Source organism: Elephas maximus, chromosome X, assembly GCF_024166365.1.
Source record: "Elephas maximus indicus isolate mEleMax1 chromosome X, mEleMax1 primary haplotype, whole genome shotgun sequence".
In the NCBI taxonomy this organism is placed as follows: domain Eukaryota; kingdom Metazoa; phylum Chordata; class Mammalia; order Proboscidea; family Elephantidae; genus Elephas; species Elephas maximus.
In genome coordinates this window covers 99521703-99540593 of record NC_064846.1, presented here as the reverse complement: position 1 = coordinate 99540593, position 18891 = coordinate 99521703, and the positions used below count along the sequence as shown (strand labels likewise).

General features: G+C 46.6%; 1 protein-coding gene across 1 annotated transcript; it reads left to right on the top strand.

Moving 5' to 3' along the window:
- The first annotated feature begins 521 nt into the window (after window positions 1–521).
- On the top strand, window positions 522–8549 carry GDPD2 (glycerophosphodiester phosphodiesterase domain containing 2). The gene is made up of 14 exons (XM_049871471.1): window positions 522–657; window positions 1139–1242; window positions 1551–1644; window positions 1842–1901; window positions 2161–2259; window positions 2426–2519; window positions 2658–2803; window positions 2929–3011; window positions 3125–3275; window positions 5542–5763; window positions 5942–6090; window positions 7733–7880; window positions 8030–8112; window positions 8483–8549. Exons 1-14 carry the CDS (start codon window positions 553–555, stop codon window positions 8547–8549), a joined length of 1605 nt encoding a protein of 534 aa, XP_049727428.1. The 5' UTR covers window positions 522–552.
- Window positions 8550–18891: the final 10342 nt, after the last annotated feature.

The window sequence follows — 18891 nt, the reverse complement described above, 5'->3', positions numbered from 1 at the left end:
TCTTTCAGTCTGGGCTTTGTGATGAGTGCAATCTTTGTAGCCATAGCAACTGGCCAACTAGCTGGGCCTCCCATAGCCCCAGGTCAGAACTGGAGCCTCAACTTCAGGTTACTTCTGGTTCCCAGGGTGGAATGCTCCCCATCATAGAGCTGCCGCAACTTGCTGAGCTGAGTTTACCCCACCCAGGGCAGTTTCTCCCAAGCCCCCCCCCCACCACCCCAGAGCTTGATGCTGTTAAATGGGGAGGAATTGGAGAGAAGGGGTGTCTGCAATGAGGCAGGGCCTCCTGGTGTCCCACTGACTTTCCAGGTATCAAGATTAAAGGGAAAGAAAGACCTTGAAGATTATACCATGTGCCAGGCTTGGAGCCAGGGCTGCTTATCTCCTCATCCAATCCGGCACTCTGGCTCTGCCCTTTGACCTCTGCTGCTGAGCAGCAACCCATGTTTCTGCTCCTTCCTTGGGCTCCTTAGATACACCAGGAGGGAGGCAGGAATCTGCCCTCTGCCAGGATCCCTGATGGCCGAGTGTCCCTTCCCCCAGGCCCTCACCATGGCAGAGTCCCCCGGCTGCTGCTCCATCTGGGCCCAGTGCCTCCACTGCCTGTATAGCTGCCACTGGAGAAAATCCCCCAAAGAGAGGATGCAAACCAGCAAGGTGGAGTAGGGATGGAGGGGGGAGGATGGAAGCAGGGGCCTAACTGTGGAAAATAGTGCCTAGGGCAATTAGTGTTAAATTGCTGAATGATCTCTCACAGCTGGTGATGGAAACTGTGATGGCCCATAAAAAAAAAAATAGAAAGTGCTAATTACTGCCCCACTTCAAGTGGTGCCCAGGGCAAGTGCTCTCCCTACCTTTCCCCTCTCCCCCAAGTTAGGCCTCTGGCTGGGAATCCGAAGGCGGAGGCCAATCAGAGGGGATGAGGAGGACAGTTGCGCTTATAGGCAGCTGGGGTGGGGGGGGGGGAAGAGGGGCTTTCTGTCCCCAGGAAGAAAATCGCCCTCAAATATGGAAAAAGCTGCCCCCAGAACAGAATGGCCCAATGCATGGCAGGAAGCCCCCTTAAGCTGCCATGTATAGGGGATTCTGGGCTTGAGAAGAGGACTTGGCTGTAAGCTTCTCTCCCGCCCCTTTGCAGTGTGACTGTGTCTGGTTTGGCCTGCTCTTCCTCACCTTCCTCCTCTCCCTGGGCTGGCTGTACATCGGGCTCATCCTTCTCAATGACCTGCATAACTTCAATGAGTGTGTCATGGACTTCCCCTCTTCCTCAGCATACATGTTACCCTACTGTCCAACCTGGGACAGCCCCTATCATAAGTTATCCCTCAGCCCTGCCCAGCCCCTCAAGCCCAGCTCTCCTGCTACCCAACCTCCCCAGAAAATCCCTCCACAAAGTCTCCCCCATCCTTGGAGCCCCTGGCCCCATGAAGGGCTTTCCCATCATCAATCCCTTATATCTAGTCCTCCTTCTAGATCCACCCACCAACTTCCCTCAGGCCGCTATTGATAGCCCTTCCCCCACTTGGACACTTCCCTCTCCCCTCCCACAGATTCATATTCCACCACTGGGGACACTGGATGGACTGGTCCCTGGTATTCCTGCTGGTCATCTCTCTACTGGTCACATATGCATCCCTGCTATTGGTGGGTCCAGGGGCAGCTGACCTAAACCCCCAGCTCAGCCTTCCTTTCTGCTCAGCTCCACCCTCTTGTTCTAACCCTAGCCAATGAGGGGAGGGGGCTAATTTTGGGATGGGAGGGAAGGATCAGCCTGGGAAGTCCGCCTCAGTGAACTTACCCTTCCTTGGTGCCTGATTATTCCAACCACCCTGGACCCCCAGCTCCTGGCCCTGCTCCTGCAGCTCTGTGGACAGCCCCTGCATTTGCACAGTCTCCACAAGGTATAGTGAGGATGGGGGCCAGGGAGAGAGGGAGCCACTGGGGCCCAGGGCTTGGCCAGCTATTTGACAAGGACTTCACCATAACATCTCCAGGGTCTAGCCCAAGACCTGAAGCCCAGTAAATATTTGTTGAGTGAAAGAAGGACAGTGGGTGAGTCAGCGGAAGGGAAGGGTCCTGTCTCCATAGAGTGAGGGGGCAGCCCAGGTAGCTATAAGCCCAGTTTGACAGAGAAGGCTCCAGTCATCCCTGGTCCCCCAGGTGCTACTGCTCCTCATTATGCTTCTGGTGGCCGCTGGCCTTGTGGGACTAGACATCCAGTGGAAGCAGGAGTGGCATAGCTTACGTCTGTCACTGCAGGTGAGTGGCCGATCTCTAATACTCAGGTGGGAGCCCCTGCCTATGGTCAACCTCAGAACATATCTTGCTCCCTGATGCCCCAAGACTGCAGGAAGCTCTGAACTTCAAACAGAAGAAGGAGGGCGCACCAGGAAGAAGACCCTTTCTCACCAACTCTTGTCCACAGGCCACAGCCCCATTCCTTCATATCGGAGCAGTGGCTGGAATCACCCTCCTGGCCTGGTCTGTGGCTGATACCTTCTACCGTATCCATGGAAGAGGTGCCAACCCCACAAGTCTTCACTGGCTGCCTGTGCTTCTGTCTCCTGTCAGCCACGTTTCCCACCCCTGAACTTTGCTTTCTGTCCCCAGAGCTCACCCATGCCCTTTCTCCATAGTCTGTCCCCTACTCCCCACAGGTCCCAAGATTCTGCTACTGCTCCTATTTTTTGGAGTTGTCCTGGCCATCTACCTGGTCCCCCTATGCATCTCCTCACCCTGCATCATGGAACCCAGAGACTTACCCCCCAAGCCTGGGTTGATGGGACACCGAGGGGCCCCAATGGTGAGTGTTGGGCAGAATGCTGGGAGGATGGTGAGGGTATACTCTTTCAGGCTGCAGCAGCCAGGTCTGTGGGTTCCCAGGCTCCCGCCCTTCCCTGCTACCTCCTCACTGATTCCCTTTCCCAGCTGGCCCCCGAGAACACCCTGATGTCCCTGCGGAAGACAGCTGGATGTGGAGCTGCTGTGTTTGAGACAGATGTGATGGTCAGGTGAGGGAGGCTGGGGTTTGGGGGCTTTGAGGTGCTGAGGGAGACAGCGGGAGAGCTCAGGAAATGACTATCATCCCCAAAGCTTGCCCCTCTGACACCCCTTGTACCCTCAGCTCCGACGGGGTCCCCTTCCTCATGCACGATGAGCACCTGGGCAGGACCACAGATGTGGCCTCTGTGTTCCCAGCCCGAATCAAAGCTCACAGCAGTGACTTCTCCTGGGCTGAACTGAAGAGACTCAATGCTGGGGCCTGGTTCCTAGAGGTGAGGACAGCCTCTGGGGAGAGACAGCCACCTGGAGGGGCAGAGTTCATTCCACTGATAAGCATTTGCTGAGCCCTGTGCTGGTCAATAAGAATATAGTCTCTGCCCTCAAGTCACTCCCATCTAGTAAAGAAAAGAGCCTAAGCAACAGGCTATTAGAATATGAAACCTAGAGCAATAAAGGTGTTTACCAGGTAGAGAGGAAAAGGAGAGAAGTCTCTATTCATCAGGGTGGGTGTGAGAAGGGATCAGGAGTAGCTTCACAGAGGAGAGGATGCCTCAGCAGCATTATCAAATGATAGTTGTTGTTGTTGTTTTAAGATGGGCAAGGCTGGGAAAGAGAATTCTAGTCAGAGGGAAGAGTATGTGTAAAGCCCAGAAGTATGAACAGCATGTTTTCAGGGAACAGAAAGTGGCTCAGTATAAGTGGAAGATAAAATTCACTGGAGTGGTGGTGGGAGATGAAGCTGGCAAGCTCTCGGGGCAAGGTGAGCAGAGGCCTGGTCTTAAAGGGCTTTGAATGACATGCCCAGAAGTGTGGACACTAATACTGTAGGTGATGAAAAATATTTAAAAGGATACTTTATTTTTTCAGTTTCTCCTTTTCTGATTACAAAAGTAATACATGTTCATTGTAAAAAAGTAAAACACTAGAGAAGTAATGTAGAGATTGGGATGTTCCCCATAATCCAGCCCCTCTGAGGTATTCACTGTTGACAGTTGGGTATATATTCCTTTACGTATGTGTATGTGTATATATAAACCCATTGTCATAGGGCCGATTCTGACTCACAGCCACCCTATAGGACAGAGTAGAACTGCCCCATAGGGTTTCCAAGGAGCGGTTGGTGGATTTGAAGTGCCGACCTTTTGGTTAGCAGCAGAACTCTTAACCACTACACCACCAGGGCTCCATATATATATATGTATATGTACATGTATATATGTGTAGTATAGTGATCCTATTTGTACAAAATAAAGTATGTATACTTTTTTATTTTCTACAAATAGGATCACTATACTATACATTACTATACATACTCTTTTGCAACTTGCTTTTTTTTTCATTTAATGCTATATATTATGATATATCAGAGTGATTAAGAACAAGGGCTACCTGGGTTTGAATCCTGGCTCTACTACTTACTAGCTGTGTGACCCTGAGCAACATTCCTTAATTTCTCTCTGCCTCAATTTCCTCACCTAGAAAATAGGAATAATAAAATATCTACCTTTTGGGGTTATTGGGAGGATTAAATAAGTTAATAAACAAAGTGCTATAGGGTCCCTATGAGTCGGAATCGACTCAAAAGCACTGGGTTTGGTTTTGGTCTGGGTTACTCACTACACTTCCTGGCAATACTCAATTACTTGGTAAATGTTAGATAGCTAGGTTTCCCACATCAGTAATTGGGAGGTAAGGTCTTTCAATGATAATAAGGGGTGTAGAGGAGAATGGCAAAGCCTTAGAATAGCCACTAGGGGGAATAAGAAAAAAAAAAAACCTGTCGCTGGTCGAGTAGATTCTGACTCATAGTGACCTTATAAGTCAGAGTAGAACTACCCCATAGGCTTTCCAAGGAGTGGCTGGTAGATTTAAACTGTTGACCTTTTGGTTAGCAGCTGTAGCACTTAACCACTAGGGCTCCTATGCCACCAGGGCTCCAGGGGAAATGAGAGAGGGAACAAATCAAGAACAAGTGAAAGGACTGCTAAGCAGGAATGAGCAAAAAATAAGACTGTAGTGGCAACAGTCCACAAGGTGTGCTCTGCCCGTGTTACTTCCCAGTCCCTCCAATTATAGGGGTACAGAAGGTAGATTGTAGAACTGAATCAGAGCTTTGGATTTATAGGGCAGATGGGGCAGTAAGGGAGTTGAGGGTGCTATGGAAAAGTAGTTCAAGCTATGGATGGACCATGTCTTGGCGATGTAGGTATGGCCACAAAGGGGCTAATGGATTGTGAGGAGACCAAAGAGACAAGATCTCAGACGCCTCCATGAGACCAAAGAGAAGGTGTAGTGGGAAAGACGAATTTAGAAAACTGGCAGGGTAGGAGCTTGAGGTCACAGAGTTAAGATTTTAGAGTAAGATATCACAATTTTGAGAAAGAAACCTGGCTCAGAGGCAGACAGAAGCTGAACACCAAGTAGGGAAAATGAGTGAAGATGGTGAGGATGGAGGGTTGGCCTGGAGGCCTCTTCTGGTCTTGAAATAATTGTCCTATTTTTTTTTTTCTTTTTAAAACAATTTTACTATTCTTATAGAGGCAACCCTTCTGGGGGGCCAAGAGACTCTCAGACCCTGATTGGGAAGAGGCTGAGAATCAGACAGTACCAGCATTAGAAGAGTTATTGAAGGAAGCTGCAATCCTCAACCTCTCCATCATGTTTGACTTGCGCCGCCCCCCACGAAACCACACGTACCATGATACTTTTGTGAACCAGACATTGGAGACTGTGCTGAGGGCAAGGGTGCCCCAGGCTATGGTGATGTTGCCAGGAGCCCTAGGACCCCCTTCACCCCTCCCCTCACCCTACCTTCCCTGGGCTGCCCCCTGCCTCAGCTCATATACTTCATTCTGTGGTGAAATCTCTCTGCCCTTGCCCCATCCCATGGAACCCCTGTGTCTTCTCCAGCTTCATGCCCATCCTCCCTAATCCACAGGTCCTTTGGCTACCAGATGAAGATCGGGCTAATGTCCAACAACGGGCTCCTGGAATGCGCCAGATATATGGACAGCTGGGAGGCAACAAAACTAAGAGGCCGCAGTTTCTCAACCTCCCCTATCAAAACCTGCCACTGTTGGATATCAAGTGAGGATAAGAACTGCTGGGATCACATGAGGCTTAATGGTGGGGAGGGACCAACGCAGGAGGGTAAAGGCTATGCATTCATTCACTCATACAACAAACATTTTTGAATACTTGATATGTGTCAGGCACTATTTTTTATAGGCTTTGGGGACACAGTGTGAATAAGACAAACAAGGTCCCTGCTTTTATGGAATTTATGTACTAGTGAAAGAGAGAAACAATGAAACACTAACAAAACAGTGACAAGTGTTATGAAGGCAATAAAAGAAAGATTAATAGAGTGATTGGGGTTTGGAGTGGGGGCTAGAGTGGGCTACATTAGGAAGAGTGGCTAAAGAGGTGCTGTGTGAGCTGAGACCTTAATGGTCATAAGGAGTGAACTGTGAGCAGATTCACAGAAGAGCAGGGACAGAAGCCTAATGAGCAAGGGGACGGCGAGGTTGGAGAGGTGGGCAGGGGCGAAATTGGGTAGGACTTGGTAGGCTATGAGAAGGATTTTATCTTTTATTTTACACCAAAGAGTTCAGTGCAAGACAGGATAGATCCAGGGAAAAGTGAGGCAAGAGAGTACCAGACGTGCACTGGGTTCCAGAACCTGGCCCAGCCAGTAAATATTATGGACTTCAAAGCATCAGTGGTTGCCAAGGTCTCTTATAATTCCCTTGTGGTCAGATAGAAAAATGTGGACTGAATGATAGACCAGTTATCATAAGTATTTCAAGAACCTCTCCCCAAGTTGTCACCACAGAGGGAGACATGACACAGGGTTTGGCCCTCATCCCAATCTTGTCCTGGTCAACATCGATTGCTGATCATGATTCCAAAAGACATGAATCGGTAATGAACACACTAATGAAAAAATTGAAGCCCAAAAAGGTCTAAATACTCTAAAGTGATGGGCCAATTCTACCAGATGAAATGCAGCAGAAATAAATGTAAAGACCTATACTGGGGGCTCAAAAGAAGCTCAAGTGCACAGACAAGAGTAGAGACACTGACATCAGCAGGAAGATGTATAAAAAAGGCCAGAGCTTTGATTGAACAGTGTGCACTGTGGGGTCATCAGTGGGATGTGGCATTGCCAAAAGCTAACCTGACTCTGGACTACATTCATACAGGTATAGTGCCCAGAAAACAGGAAGGGATAGTTTTGGTCCACTCAAAGCTGTTCGAGGCCCACCTGGGATATCATGTTCAGATGGAGGCCCCATATTTTAAAAGGAACACTGATAAATTGGAGTATGATAAGATTAGAGAGATTTGTATGGTGAAGGGAACAATAACCAGAGTCCCAAGAGTAATGGTTGAAGGAACTGGAGCTGTTGAGCCTGGAGGAGAGAAGACTCAGGGCAACATGGTCTCTGTTCCTCAGACCTCTGAAGGGCTATCATGGGACAAAGTGAAGAGACACATTTGTGTGGCCCCAGATGGCAAAGCTAACACCCATGGGTGGAATTCAGCAGGAGACAGAGTACAGTTACACAAAGAAAGTAACTTTTGGTCAGGGGCTGCTATGCAAGGATAGAGCTGATACCTTCTTGGCGATGCCACTGTAGATTCAAACACAAACAGAAGGCTGCCTTCCATTCCTTGTGCCCCATGATTCTGGATGTTCCATGTTTTTGTTTTTTCACCTCCACAGGGCATTGCACCAGGATAATGTCTCAGTGAACCTATTTGTAGTGAACAAACCATGGCTCTTCTCCCTACTCTGGTGTGCAGGGGTGGATTCAGTCACCACCAATGACTGCCAGCTGCTGCAGCAGATGCAGTACCCCATCTGGCTTATTGTAAGGGCTTTGAGGCTGTCATCCCTTCTCTCCTTCTCCCATCCCTGGTTCTCCTTAACCCTATCCCGTTCTTCCTCACTTATTTCCCACCCCCATACACTACCCTTGGGGCTGTGGCCACCAAGAGGGGCCCTTTCCTGTTCCCATAGCCCCCTCAAACCTACCTAATGATGTGGGTCATCACCAACTGCGTCTCCGCCCTGCTGCTTTTGTGGACCTTCCTCCTCCAAGGGTGAGCGCCTTGTGCCTCAGCTTTCCGGGTACTCAGTCTCCCCAGGCCCCTACTGATAAGGCTGATTTGGAATCAGATATGCTGCCTGTGGCTTGGGGTTTCATCCTGTCGGTTCCTTTGAGATCCTTAGACCCTTATACTACCAAATTGGTTTGAACCTGGGAAAGGCAGTTTGGGGGAACCCGGGGTCAGAAGGTCCTGCTTGAAGATGGCTGAACCTACAGTGGGAAGCTTTTCTTCCTACAGGAGATGTGCTAAGGAGACAGAGAGAACTGGTAAGAACTCCCCACTACACACCTCATTTTTCTCCTCCTCTAGCCTTCCCCTTGCTGACTCCCAGTATGCCCCACCCTCTCCTCTCCCTTCCCAGGCTTGGAAACAGCAGTGCTGCTGACCAGGATCAACAATTTCATAATGGAGTGAATGCCCTGCCCTAGCCCCTCACCAACTGGAACCTGAGGCCTGTCTGCATTGCCCCACAACAAGGAAGGGAGAATGGCTGAGGTGGAATGTCTCAGGGATAGGCAGTTGGTGGGAACTTTGGCAACAGGAGGTTTTAAACCATGAGGGGGCCCTGTGCCCAGATGGTGGGCAAACCCCAAGCTGCCATGATAGCTACTCCCTTTGAGGTTTTGGCCTGAGGTGGTTGGGAAGACAGTGAGTCATGAAAAGTTTCTCCCAAAATGAAACTAGAACACAGGAAGTGAAAGGCCAACTGCCAAGATGTTTCAGACCTGTGTACACATGCTTTTGTGTAGAAGGCACATGGTATGTTAGGGGTGGAACAGCTTGAAAGAGTGATGGAAGGATGTGACAAAATGACCTTTCCCGGAGAACTGAAAGATGATTAAGACACCTTCCCCACCCCATGCACTGTCTCCTCTGACTCCTGGCTTAGAGGCTGGGGGCTAAAGAGCCCATCTAGCCATGTGATTCTGTGGCTACAGGTGGCTTTTTTTTTTTTTTTTTTTTTTTTTTTGCTGTGCACAGGCTTTTCTTCAAGACAGGTTGGTTCCTGTATCTTGTCTGTTAATCTGTTATTCAATGAATTTAATTCCTATTTGGTCACAGTCTAATCTTTTCAGTGCTGAGACTGGGAGGAGGATGCACCTTCCTTCCAGGGTTGGATGTGACATGACATTGGAGGCGAAGGGGGGTATCATTGTGGGGAGATTCATGGGCTGAGGGTGGGAGAAAGAACTACCTAAGGCAACGAAGGGCTGCAAGGAGGTGGCCGGAGAGAAGCCGCCTCAGGGGGCGTTCCCGGAGGCCGAGGCACGCTGTGCAGCGTTGCGTTGTAGCTCCACCTTGTGGACACCTGCCCCAAGATGAGGGCCGTGTCTGTCATCGCCGTGACATATTTGCTGGATGCCACCTGTTCCCCATGCCGGGTGGGTACTTATGTCCTTGGCTCCGAACCCTGGGGGCACGGTCCGATTTCCACATGTTTTCGTTTCTCTGGACTGCGCGCAGGTTCTGGTTTCCGGCCTAGCCACCCCCGCGAGGAGTAAGTTCTTCAATGTGTCGGCTGCTCTTGGGTTCCTGGGCCTTTAAGCAGTTGAGGTGGCCAATGCGGAGCTGGCCTAGGATGAAGAATCTAGTGGAAGGGGTTGGAGGGGAGGGATGGGCTAAGGCAAAAACGGGGACAGCAGGGGGCTCTGTGGTTGATCCTACAGTTCCCCACTGCACCCCTGGTTTGTGTCCCCAAACGAAGAGAAATCGAATTAAGGCGCTGGCATGGTCAGGAGGTTCGGTTACCGATTCCTCCTCTCCTTCCAGATTGAGACCTGGGGCAGCACTAGTATCTTGGGGCAAGACCTTACCCCTCCGTTGCAGGTCAGTCATGGAAACTACAATTCCCAGAACGCCTCCGGCTACTTCCGGTCTCGGGATTGACGTGGGCGAGTTTGAATTTGTGTTCCCGCCCCCTCCTCCTCCTCCCGGACCCCACCCCTTCCTTTCTCTCGCCGCCCCGCCCCCGCCATGAACACACATGTACATACAGACACACGGAGGCATCCGCACCAACACACCTGGTCTGCAGCTGGCGGCGGTCGGCGGGGGCACTGGTGCGCAACTGGCGAGAACGCAGGAGGTGCTCCGGGAGCAAACGTTGCTGCCACGGCCTTGCTCCCAGCCTTCTTGGGGGTCGATGCCGCTTTGTACTGGGCAGGTCTCCACACACTGCCTCTTCAACCTGCATTTCCTTAGTTTTCCTCACTCTCGATCCTGCCCTTCAGTCGACCCAACCACCGACCTCAGCTCTGGAGCGCGCAGTCCGTCGGGCACTACCGGGCTCTCACCTCTCAGCACGTACCTCCTCCTCCATCCCTACTTTTCTGTCCCCTTCCAGTCTCCCAGCCTCACAGCCCTTCAGCCTCTTCCCTCACCTCTCGACCTCACCATGACAACCTCCAACGTCTCCATCCCGCAGTCCCAACCTCCCAGCTCCCAGGTCCTCAGCTGCAGTCCTCTAACCTCAGCGTCCAGACACCGAGCGAAAATGCCCGAGACCGCCGGGATCCAGCCCTAACCCTGAAACTTCGGTACTTCAGTCCTGGGCCTGTCACCGTAAATCCCTACTCTCTTCCCAGGGGAACCGGACAGCTGTGGCGTACTTATCCTCTATGAGGCCCTGGACTGGAGACTTGAGGCTGACAAAAACTTGGGGGCGGAGGCCAGGGGGAGCTGCTCAATGGAGTTCGGGTGCAGTTGCTCTCCATTTATTTTTAGCTGCTGACTCACAGCTCCTGGCATGCGAGTTTGGGGCTAACAGGCAGGGCTAGGGGGGCTATTAATAGAGCCGAGGCACAGTCCCGACCCAGTTCAGTTTGGAAGCACACAGAACAAGGAGCCTCCCCTGCCATCATGCCCTGTGGAGATGATGTGGATTGAAGCAGTGGCTGGGCCAGAGGCTCTGCCAGTTACCTCAGCCTGGTACATCTGCCTTGGAACTCTTCAGGGAAAGTCTACAATGGGCACAGCTCTCCCCTAGCTTACCATGGCTTGGGGGGGCTTTGCCACAATGAAGTTTCTGTTGTACTAGCTGAGAGGGAAGAGACAAGTCCCAAGTGGAGGGGTTATTGTGGCCACAGCCTTGGCCTGCCTGAGTCTACTTCTGAGCCACAATTCTAGGTTACCAGGGGAAAAAAGCTGTGGATTTCTGGTTCCCAAAGGCCCACGTAAGGACAAGGTGCTTCAGCACAGCCCTAACAAAAGGGCACAGAGCTCGGGATTCCCAAACCAGACACTGCACTAGGAAGCTGCCAAATTCTGTTTATCATTCTCCCATTCTTTTTATTTGTTTCTCTCTTGCTGGGCTCCGTCCGTACTCACAGGGGTCCACGGACCTCACAGTCTCTCCTTTCTTCTCTGTAGAGAAACCTAATTCAGGAAACTCACTGAGAAACTTGTCCCCATCGAAATATGAATGATCATTTATATATTGTCATTCCCAAGAGCCTTTTTATTTTAATGGGCTAAAGTAGTACCCTAACCCGTACATGGGAAATAGTGGGGAAAACTTGATACCTTTCTAGAATAATCACCCAAATAATTCCCACCCATGCCCAATTTGCTAGAATTCCCATTGACAAAGGATGTACACCCACAGCAATAGCCAGGGGAAGATTATCCAATAAGCAAGGTAAGCATGATGCTTAATGGATAGATAAGCACAGTGCTTACCTTGCTTCCCAGATCATCTGTAGTGAACAATTTCACACTTTCTCACCACATCAAAGATTCTGCTGCTCTCTCCCTGGCATCTGTTGCTCTCCCAACCCCACGGCACCTTCCTACAAAATCAAAGCCTCTTTTCAAATTTACAGCCTCTGACAGGGGCAGATGACCCAGTAAGCAAGGTAAGTACAAGCTTACTTGTGCTTACTTACTAATCTGTAGTGAACAATTTCACAGGAAGTCACCTGATGAAAGCACTACTTTCAAGAATGAGCCTAGATCCTCAAACGGCAGCAGCCTGCGCCGCCCCCACCGGGTCTATTTGCTGAAGGCGCGGGAGAGAGGGTGGATGGAGAGAGAAATGGTCTCTCTCCTCCTCGAAAATCCCTTCAGGAACTCCCCCATCTCAGTCTCAGCACAGGTCCGCTAGTTGCCTAGCAACCACAGCCGCCTGCAGGGGTGTGAGGCTGCTCTGGGCCTGTAGGGGGTGCCTGTCTCCCTGGGGCCTCAGGCTGGGGCCTTAAGCAGTAGGGAAAAAACCCAGAATGGGGGTTCTGATATCAGCGTCAAAGCACCTCAGTGTTACAGACTTCCTCCCAGGCTTGCCAACCCAGCCCAGTCTGAGTCTCAGAGGGCCTGCAGAGTGAAGAGAAGCTTACTGTGAATTTTTTTCCCCAAAACAGTGAATTTTAATTGTCAATGAGACCAGTCACTTCATCTTCCACTACATTAAATTATACCTTTAGAAAATATGTTACCTAAATAAAAAATAACTGCAACATTTCCCTCACACTTGCTGAAAAATAAACATGTAATATGAAAAGATAATTGTTGATTCCATAGGATTATGAGCAAATATTGATATATCTGTCATCCATCTATCATCTATCTATCTATCTATCTAAACTTTTACACACACATTCAACAATGTGTATTTCTCTCCATTCGTTACTGTACTAGGATGTAAGCAAAGCTCAAAATCCAGATTTCTAACAGGAGACGGAACTTGTTTACCATATAGACATCTTTATTTGGCCATCTCCTAACGATTAATGATTATTCAGAGAAGTCCTAGTGACACAGTGGATAAAGCTCTCGGCTACTAACCAAAAGTTCGACTCCTAACCCACCAGCTGCTCTGCAGGAGAAGATGTGGAAATCTGCTTCTTTAAAGATTTATATAGCCTTGGAAATCCTATGGGGGCAATTCTACTCTGTCCTATTGGCTAGCTGAGTTGGAATCGACTTGATGGCAGTGCATTTGGGATTTTTTGGTTTTATACCAGGCTACGAGGGACATTTAAAGTAAAAAATTTCTCTAATCCATGACTCTTCGTTTTGTCAACTTTCAACACCAGTTCCCTTTGCCATTTAGGGCAAGCAGCGACAGTTTCGCCTTAAGTATTTTCATTTGTGAACTTTGAAGTTCTCTCAGCACTGTGGTCACTTTTTCTTTTTTTATTGTGCTTTAAGTGAAAGTTTACAAGTCAAGTCAGTCTCTCATACAAAAATTTATATACACCTTGCTATGTATTCCTAGTTGCTCTTCCCCTTATCAGACGGCACACTTCTCGCCACCCTGTATTCCAGTGTCCATTCAGCCAGCTTCTGTTCCCCTGTACCTTCTCATCTCGCCTCTAGACAGGAGCTGCCCACATAGCCTCATGTGTCTACTTGAGCCAAGAAGCTCACTCCTCACCAGTATCATTTTCTAGCTTATAAAAAAAAAAAATCCCTGTCTGAAGAGTTGGCTTTGGGGATGGTTCCAGTCTTGGGCTAACAGAAGGTCTGGGGACCATGACCTCCGGAGTCCCATGACCTCCGGAGTCCTTCTAGTCTCAGTCAGACCATTAAGTCTGGTCTTTTTGCTAGAATTTGAGGTCCGCATCCCACTGCTCCCGTGCTCCTTCAGGGATTCTCTGTTGTTTTCCGTGTCAGGGCAGTAATTCGTTATAGCTGGGCACCATCTAGTTCTTCTGGTCTCAAGCTAACGTAGTCTCTGATTTATGTGGCCCTTTCTGTCTCTTGGGCTCATAAATACCTTGTGTCTTTGGTCTTCTTCATTCTCCTTTGCTCTAGGTGGGTTGAGGCCAATTGATGCATCTTAGGTGGCCGCTTGCCCGCGTTTCAGACCCCAGACACTGCTCTCCAAAGTGGGATGCAGAATGTTTTCTTAGCAGATTTTATTATGCCAATTGACCTAGATGTCCCCTGAAACCATGGTCCCCAGGCCCCCGCCCCTGCTACGCTGGCTTTCGAAGCATTCAGTTTAGTCAGGAAACTTCTTTGCTTTTGGTTTAGTCCAGTTGTGCTGACCTCTCTTGTATTGTGTGTTGTCTTGCCCTGCACCTAAAATAGCTCTTGTCTACTGTCTAATTAGTGAACACCCCTCTACCTCTCTCCCTCTCCACCCTCGCAGCCATCAAAGAATATTGTCTTCTCTGTTTAAATTATTTCTTGAGTTCTTATAATAGAGGTCTCATACAATATTTGTCCTTTTGCAATTGACTAGTTTCACTCAGCATAATGCCTTCCAGATTCCTCGATGTCATGACATGTTTCACGGATTCATCATTGTTCTTTATCAATGCGTAGCATTCCATAGTGTGAATATACTATATTTATCCATTCATCTGTTGATGGGCACCTTGGTTGATTCCATCTTTTTGCTATTGTAAACAGTGCTGCAATGAACACGGGCGTGCATATATCTGTTCATGTAAAGACTCTTATTTCTCTAGGATATATTCCAAGGAGTGAGATTGCTGGATCATATGCAAGTTCTATTTCTAGCTTTTTAAGGAAGCACCAAATTGATTTCCAAAGTGGTTGTACCATTTTACATTCCCACCAGCAGTGTGTAAGTGTTCCAGTCTCTCCGCAACCTCTCCAACATTTATTATTTTGTGTTTTTTGGATTAATGCCAGCCTTGTTGGAGTGAGATGGAATCTCATCGTAGTTTTGATTTGCATTTCTCTAATGGCTAATGATCGTGAGCATTTCTTCATGTATCCGTTAGCTGCCTGAATGTCTTCTTTAGTGAAGTGCCTGTTCATATTTTTGCCCATTTTTTAATAGGGTTCTTTCTCTTTTTATTGTTGAGTTTTTGCAGTATCATGTAGATTTTAAAGATCAGACACTGATCGGACTTGTCATAGCTAAAAACTTTTTCCCAGTCTCTAGGTAATCTTTTTACTCTTTTGGTGAAGTCTTTGGATGAGCATAGGTGTTTGATTTTAAGGAGCTCGCAGTTACTAGTTTCTCTTCTGGTGTTTCTGCGTTGTTAGTAATGTTTTGTATACTGTTTATGCCATGTATTAGGGCTCCTAACGTTGTCCCTATTTTTTCTTCCGTGATCTTGATCGTTTTAGATTTTATATTTGGGTCTTTGATCCATTTTGAGTTCGTTCTTGTGCATGGTGTGAGGTATGGGTCTTCTTTCATATTTTTGCAGATGGGTATCCAGTTATGCCAGCACCATTTGCTAAAGAGACTGTGTTTTCCCCATTTAACAGACTTTGGGCCTTTGTCAAATATCAGGTGCTCATATGTGGATGGATTTATATCTGGATTCTCAATTCTGTTTCATTGGTCTATGTATCTGTCGTTGTAGCAGTACCAGGCTGTTTTGACTACTGTGGCGGTATAATATGTTCTAAAATCAGGTAGTGTGAGGCCACCCACTTTGTTCCTCTTTTTCAGTAATGCTTTACTTCTCTGGGGCCTCTTTCTCTTCCATATGAAGTTGGTGAGTTGTTTCTCCATCTCATTAAAAAATGTCATTGGAATTTGCATCGGAACTGCATTGTATCTATAGAACGCTTTGGGTAGAATAGATATTTTTACAACGTTGAGTCTTCCTATCCATGAGCAAAGCATGTTTTTCCACTTATAGTAGGTCTCTTGGTTTCTTGCAGTAGTGTCTTGTAGTTTTCTTTGTACAGGTCTTTTATGCCTCTGGTTAGTTTTATTCATAAGAATTTTATCTTCTTGGAGGCTACTGTAAGTGGTATCGATTTGGTGATTTCCTCTTTGATGTTCTCTTTGTTGGTGTAGAAGAATCCAACTGATTTTTGCATGTTTATCTTGTATCCTCCTTGTCTGCTGAACTCCTCTATTAGTTTTAGTAATTTTCTTGAGGATGCTTTAGGGTTTTCTGTGTATAAGACCATGTCATCTGCAAATCGAGATACTTTTACTTCTCCCTACTGATCTGGATGCCCTTTATTTCTTTTTCTAGCCTAATTGCTCTGGCTAGGACCTCCAGCAAAGTGTCGAATAAGAGTGGTAATAAACGGCATACTTGTCTGGTTCCCGTTCTCAAGGGAAATGCTTTCAGACTCTCTCCATTTGGGAAGATGTTGGCTGTTGGCTTTGTATAAATGCCCTTTATTATGTTGAGGAATTTGACTTCTATTCCTATCTTGCTGAGAGTTTTTCTCAGAAATGTGTGCTGGACTTTGTCAAATGCCTTTTATGCATCAATTGATAAGATCATGGGATTCTTGTCTTTTGTTTTATTTGTATAATGGATTACACTGATTGTTTTTCTAATATTAAACCATCCCTGCATACCTAATATGAATCCCACTTGGTCATGGTGAATTATTTTTTTGATATGTTGTTGAATTCTATTGGCTAGAATTTTGTTAAGGGTTTTTACATCCAAGTTCATGAGAGATATAGGTCTGTAATTTTCTTTTTCGTGGTGTCTTTACCTGGTTTTGGTATCAGGGATATGCTGGCTTCATAGAATGAGTTTGGGAGTATTCCATCTTTTTCTATGTTCTGAAACCCTTAGTAGCAGTGGTGTTAACTCTTCTCTGAAAGTTTGGTAGAATCTCCCATGAAGCTGTCAGGGCCAGGGCTTTTTTTTGTTGTTGGCAGTTTTTTAATAACCTCTTCAATCTCTTCTTTTGTTATGGGTTTGTTTACTTGTTCTACCTCTGTTTGTGTTAGTTTAGATAGGTAGTGTGTTTCTAGAAATTCACCCATTTTTTTCTAGGTTTTCAAATTTGTTAGAGTACAATCTTTCATAGCCATCTGATAGATTCTTTTAATTTCAATTGAGTCTGTTGTGATATCGCCCATCTCATTCTTATTCCAGTTATTTGCTTCCTCTCCTGTTTTTCTTTTGTCAGTTTGGCCAGTGGTTTATCAATTTTGTTGATTTTTTCAAAGAGCCAGGATTTGGTCTTATTAACTCTTTCAGTTGTTCTTCTTATTTTTAATTATTTGCTTTCTCCTGGTGCCTGAGGGTTTCTTTTGTTGTTCTCTTTCTATTTGTTCAAATCATAGGGAAAATCCTTTGATTTTGGCCGTTTCTTCTTTTTGGATCTGTGTTTTTATTGTTATAAATTGACCTCTGAGCACTGCTTTAGCTGTGTCCCAAAGTTCTGATAGGAAGTGTTTTCATTCTCATCGGATTCTATGAATTTCTTTATTTCTTCTATAACCCAGTCGTTTTTGAGCAGGGTGTTGTTCAATTTCCAAGTGTTTGATTTCTTTCCCCTACTTTTTCTACTTTATTTCTACTTTTATGGGTTTATGGTCAGAGAAGATGCTTTGTAATATTTCAGTGTTTTGGATTCTGTTAAGGCTTCCTTTATGACCTAATATGTGGTCTATTCTAGAGAATGTTCCATGTGCTTTGGGAAAGAAGGTATATTTGGATACTGTTGGGTGGGGTGTTCTGTATATGTCTATGAGGTCACATTGGCTGATTGTGGCATTTAGATCTTCCCTGTCTTCACTGAGCTTCTTTCTGGATGTTCTGTCCTTCACCAAAAGTGGTGTGTTAAAGTCTCCTGCTGTTATTGTGCAGCCGTCTATATCACTTTTCAATGCTGTTAGAGTTCGTTTTATGTATCTTAAAGCCCTGTCATTGGGTGCATAAATATTTAATATGGTAATATCCTCCTGGTATATTGCCCGTTTAATCATTATATAGTGTCCCTCCTTATCCTTTGTGGTGGATTTAACTTTAAAGTCTATTTTGTCAGAAACTAATATTGTCACTCCTGCTCTTTTTTGATTGTTGTTTGCTTGATATATTTTTTTCATCCTTTGCATTTTAGTTTGTTTGTGTCTTTAAGTCTAAGGTGTGTCTCTTGTAGGCAGCATATAGATGGATTGTGTCTTTTTATCCATTCTGCCACTCTCTGTCTCTTTATTGGAGCATATATCCATTTACACTCAGCATAATTATGAATAGGTATTGGTTTAGTGCTATCATTTTGATGTCTCTTTTTGTGTGTTGTTGACAGGTTTTTTTCCACTTAATTTTTTGTGCTGAGTAGTTTATCTACATGTATTGTCTTTTCCTCTTATTAGTTGTTGATTTTGTTTTTGATGAGTATGTTTTTCTTGTATTTTATTTTCATGTGTAGGATTGTTAGTCTCCTTTGCGGTTACCTTAATATTTACCCCTGTTTTTCTATGTTTAAACCTAACTTTCATTTCTTTATATCGCCTTGACTTCCACTGCATATGCAAGATCTATGACTACATTAAAAAGATTTTTTTATTCTACTTTAAAGTGAAAGTTTACAACTCAAGTCAGTCTCTTATAGAAAAACTTACATACACCTTGCTATATACTCCTAGTTGCTCTCCCTCTAATGACACAGCACACTCCTTCCCTACACTCTCTATTTTCGTGTGCATTCAGCCAGCTTCTGACCCCCTCTGCCTTCTCATCTCCTCTCTAGAGAGGAGCTGCCCACATATACGACTACATTTTTTTAAATAATTTTTATTGTGGTTTAAGTGAAAGTTTACAAATCAAGTCAGTCTCTCACACAAAAACCCATATACACCTTGCTACACACTCCCAATTACTCTCCCCCTAATGATACAGCCCGCTCCCTCCCTCCACTCTCTCTTTTCGTATCCATTTCACCAGCTTCTAACCCCCCTACCCTCTCATCTCCCCTCCATGCAGGAGATACCAACATAGTCCCATGTGTCCACCTGATCTAAAAAGCTCACTCCTCACCAGCATCCCTCTCCAACCCATTGTTCAGTCCAATCCATGTCTGAAGAGTTGGCTTCAGGAATGGTTTCTGTCCTGGGCCAATAGAAGGTCTGGGGGCCTT

Bases quoted from the DNA above. Each gene is read 5' to 3' on its own strand.
- GDPD2 (XM_049871471.1), top strand. From the start codon at position 553: ATGGCAGAGTCCCCCGGCTGCTGCTCCATCTGGGCCCAGTGCCTCCAC. The intron at 658-1,138 runs GTGGAGTAGGGA...GCCCCTTTGCAG, and splicing joins AGAGGATGCAAACCAGCAAG to TGTGACTGTGTCTGGTTTGG. The intron at 8,113-8,482 runs GTGAGCGCCTTG...CTCCCTTCCCAG, and splicing joins TGGACCTTCCTCCTCCAAGG to GCTTGGAAACAGCAGTGCTG.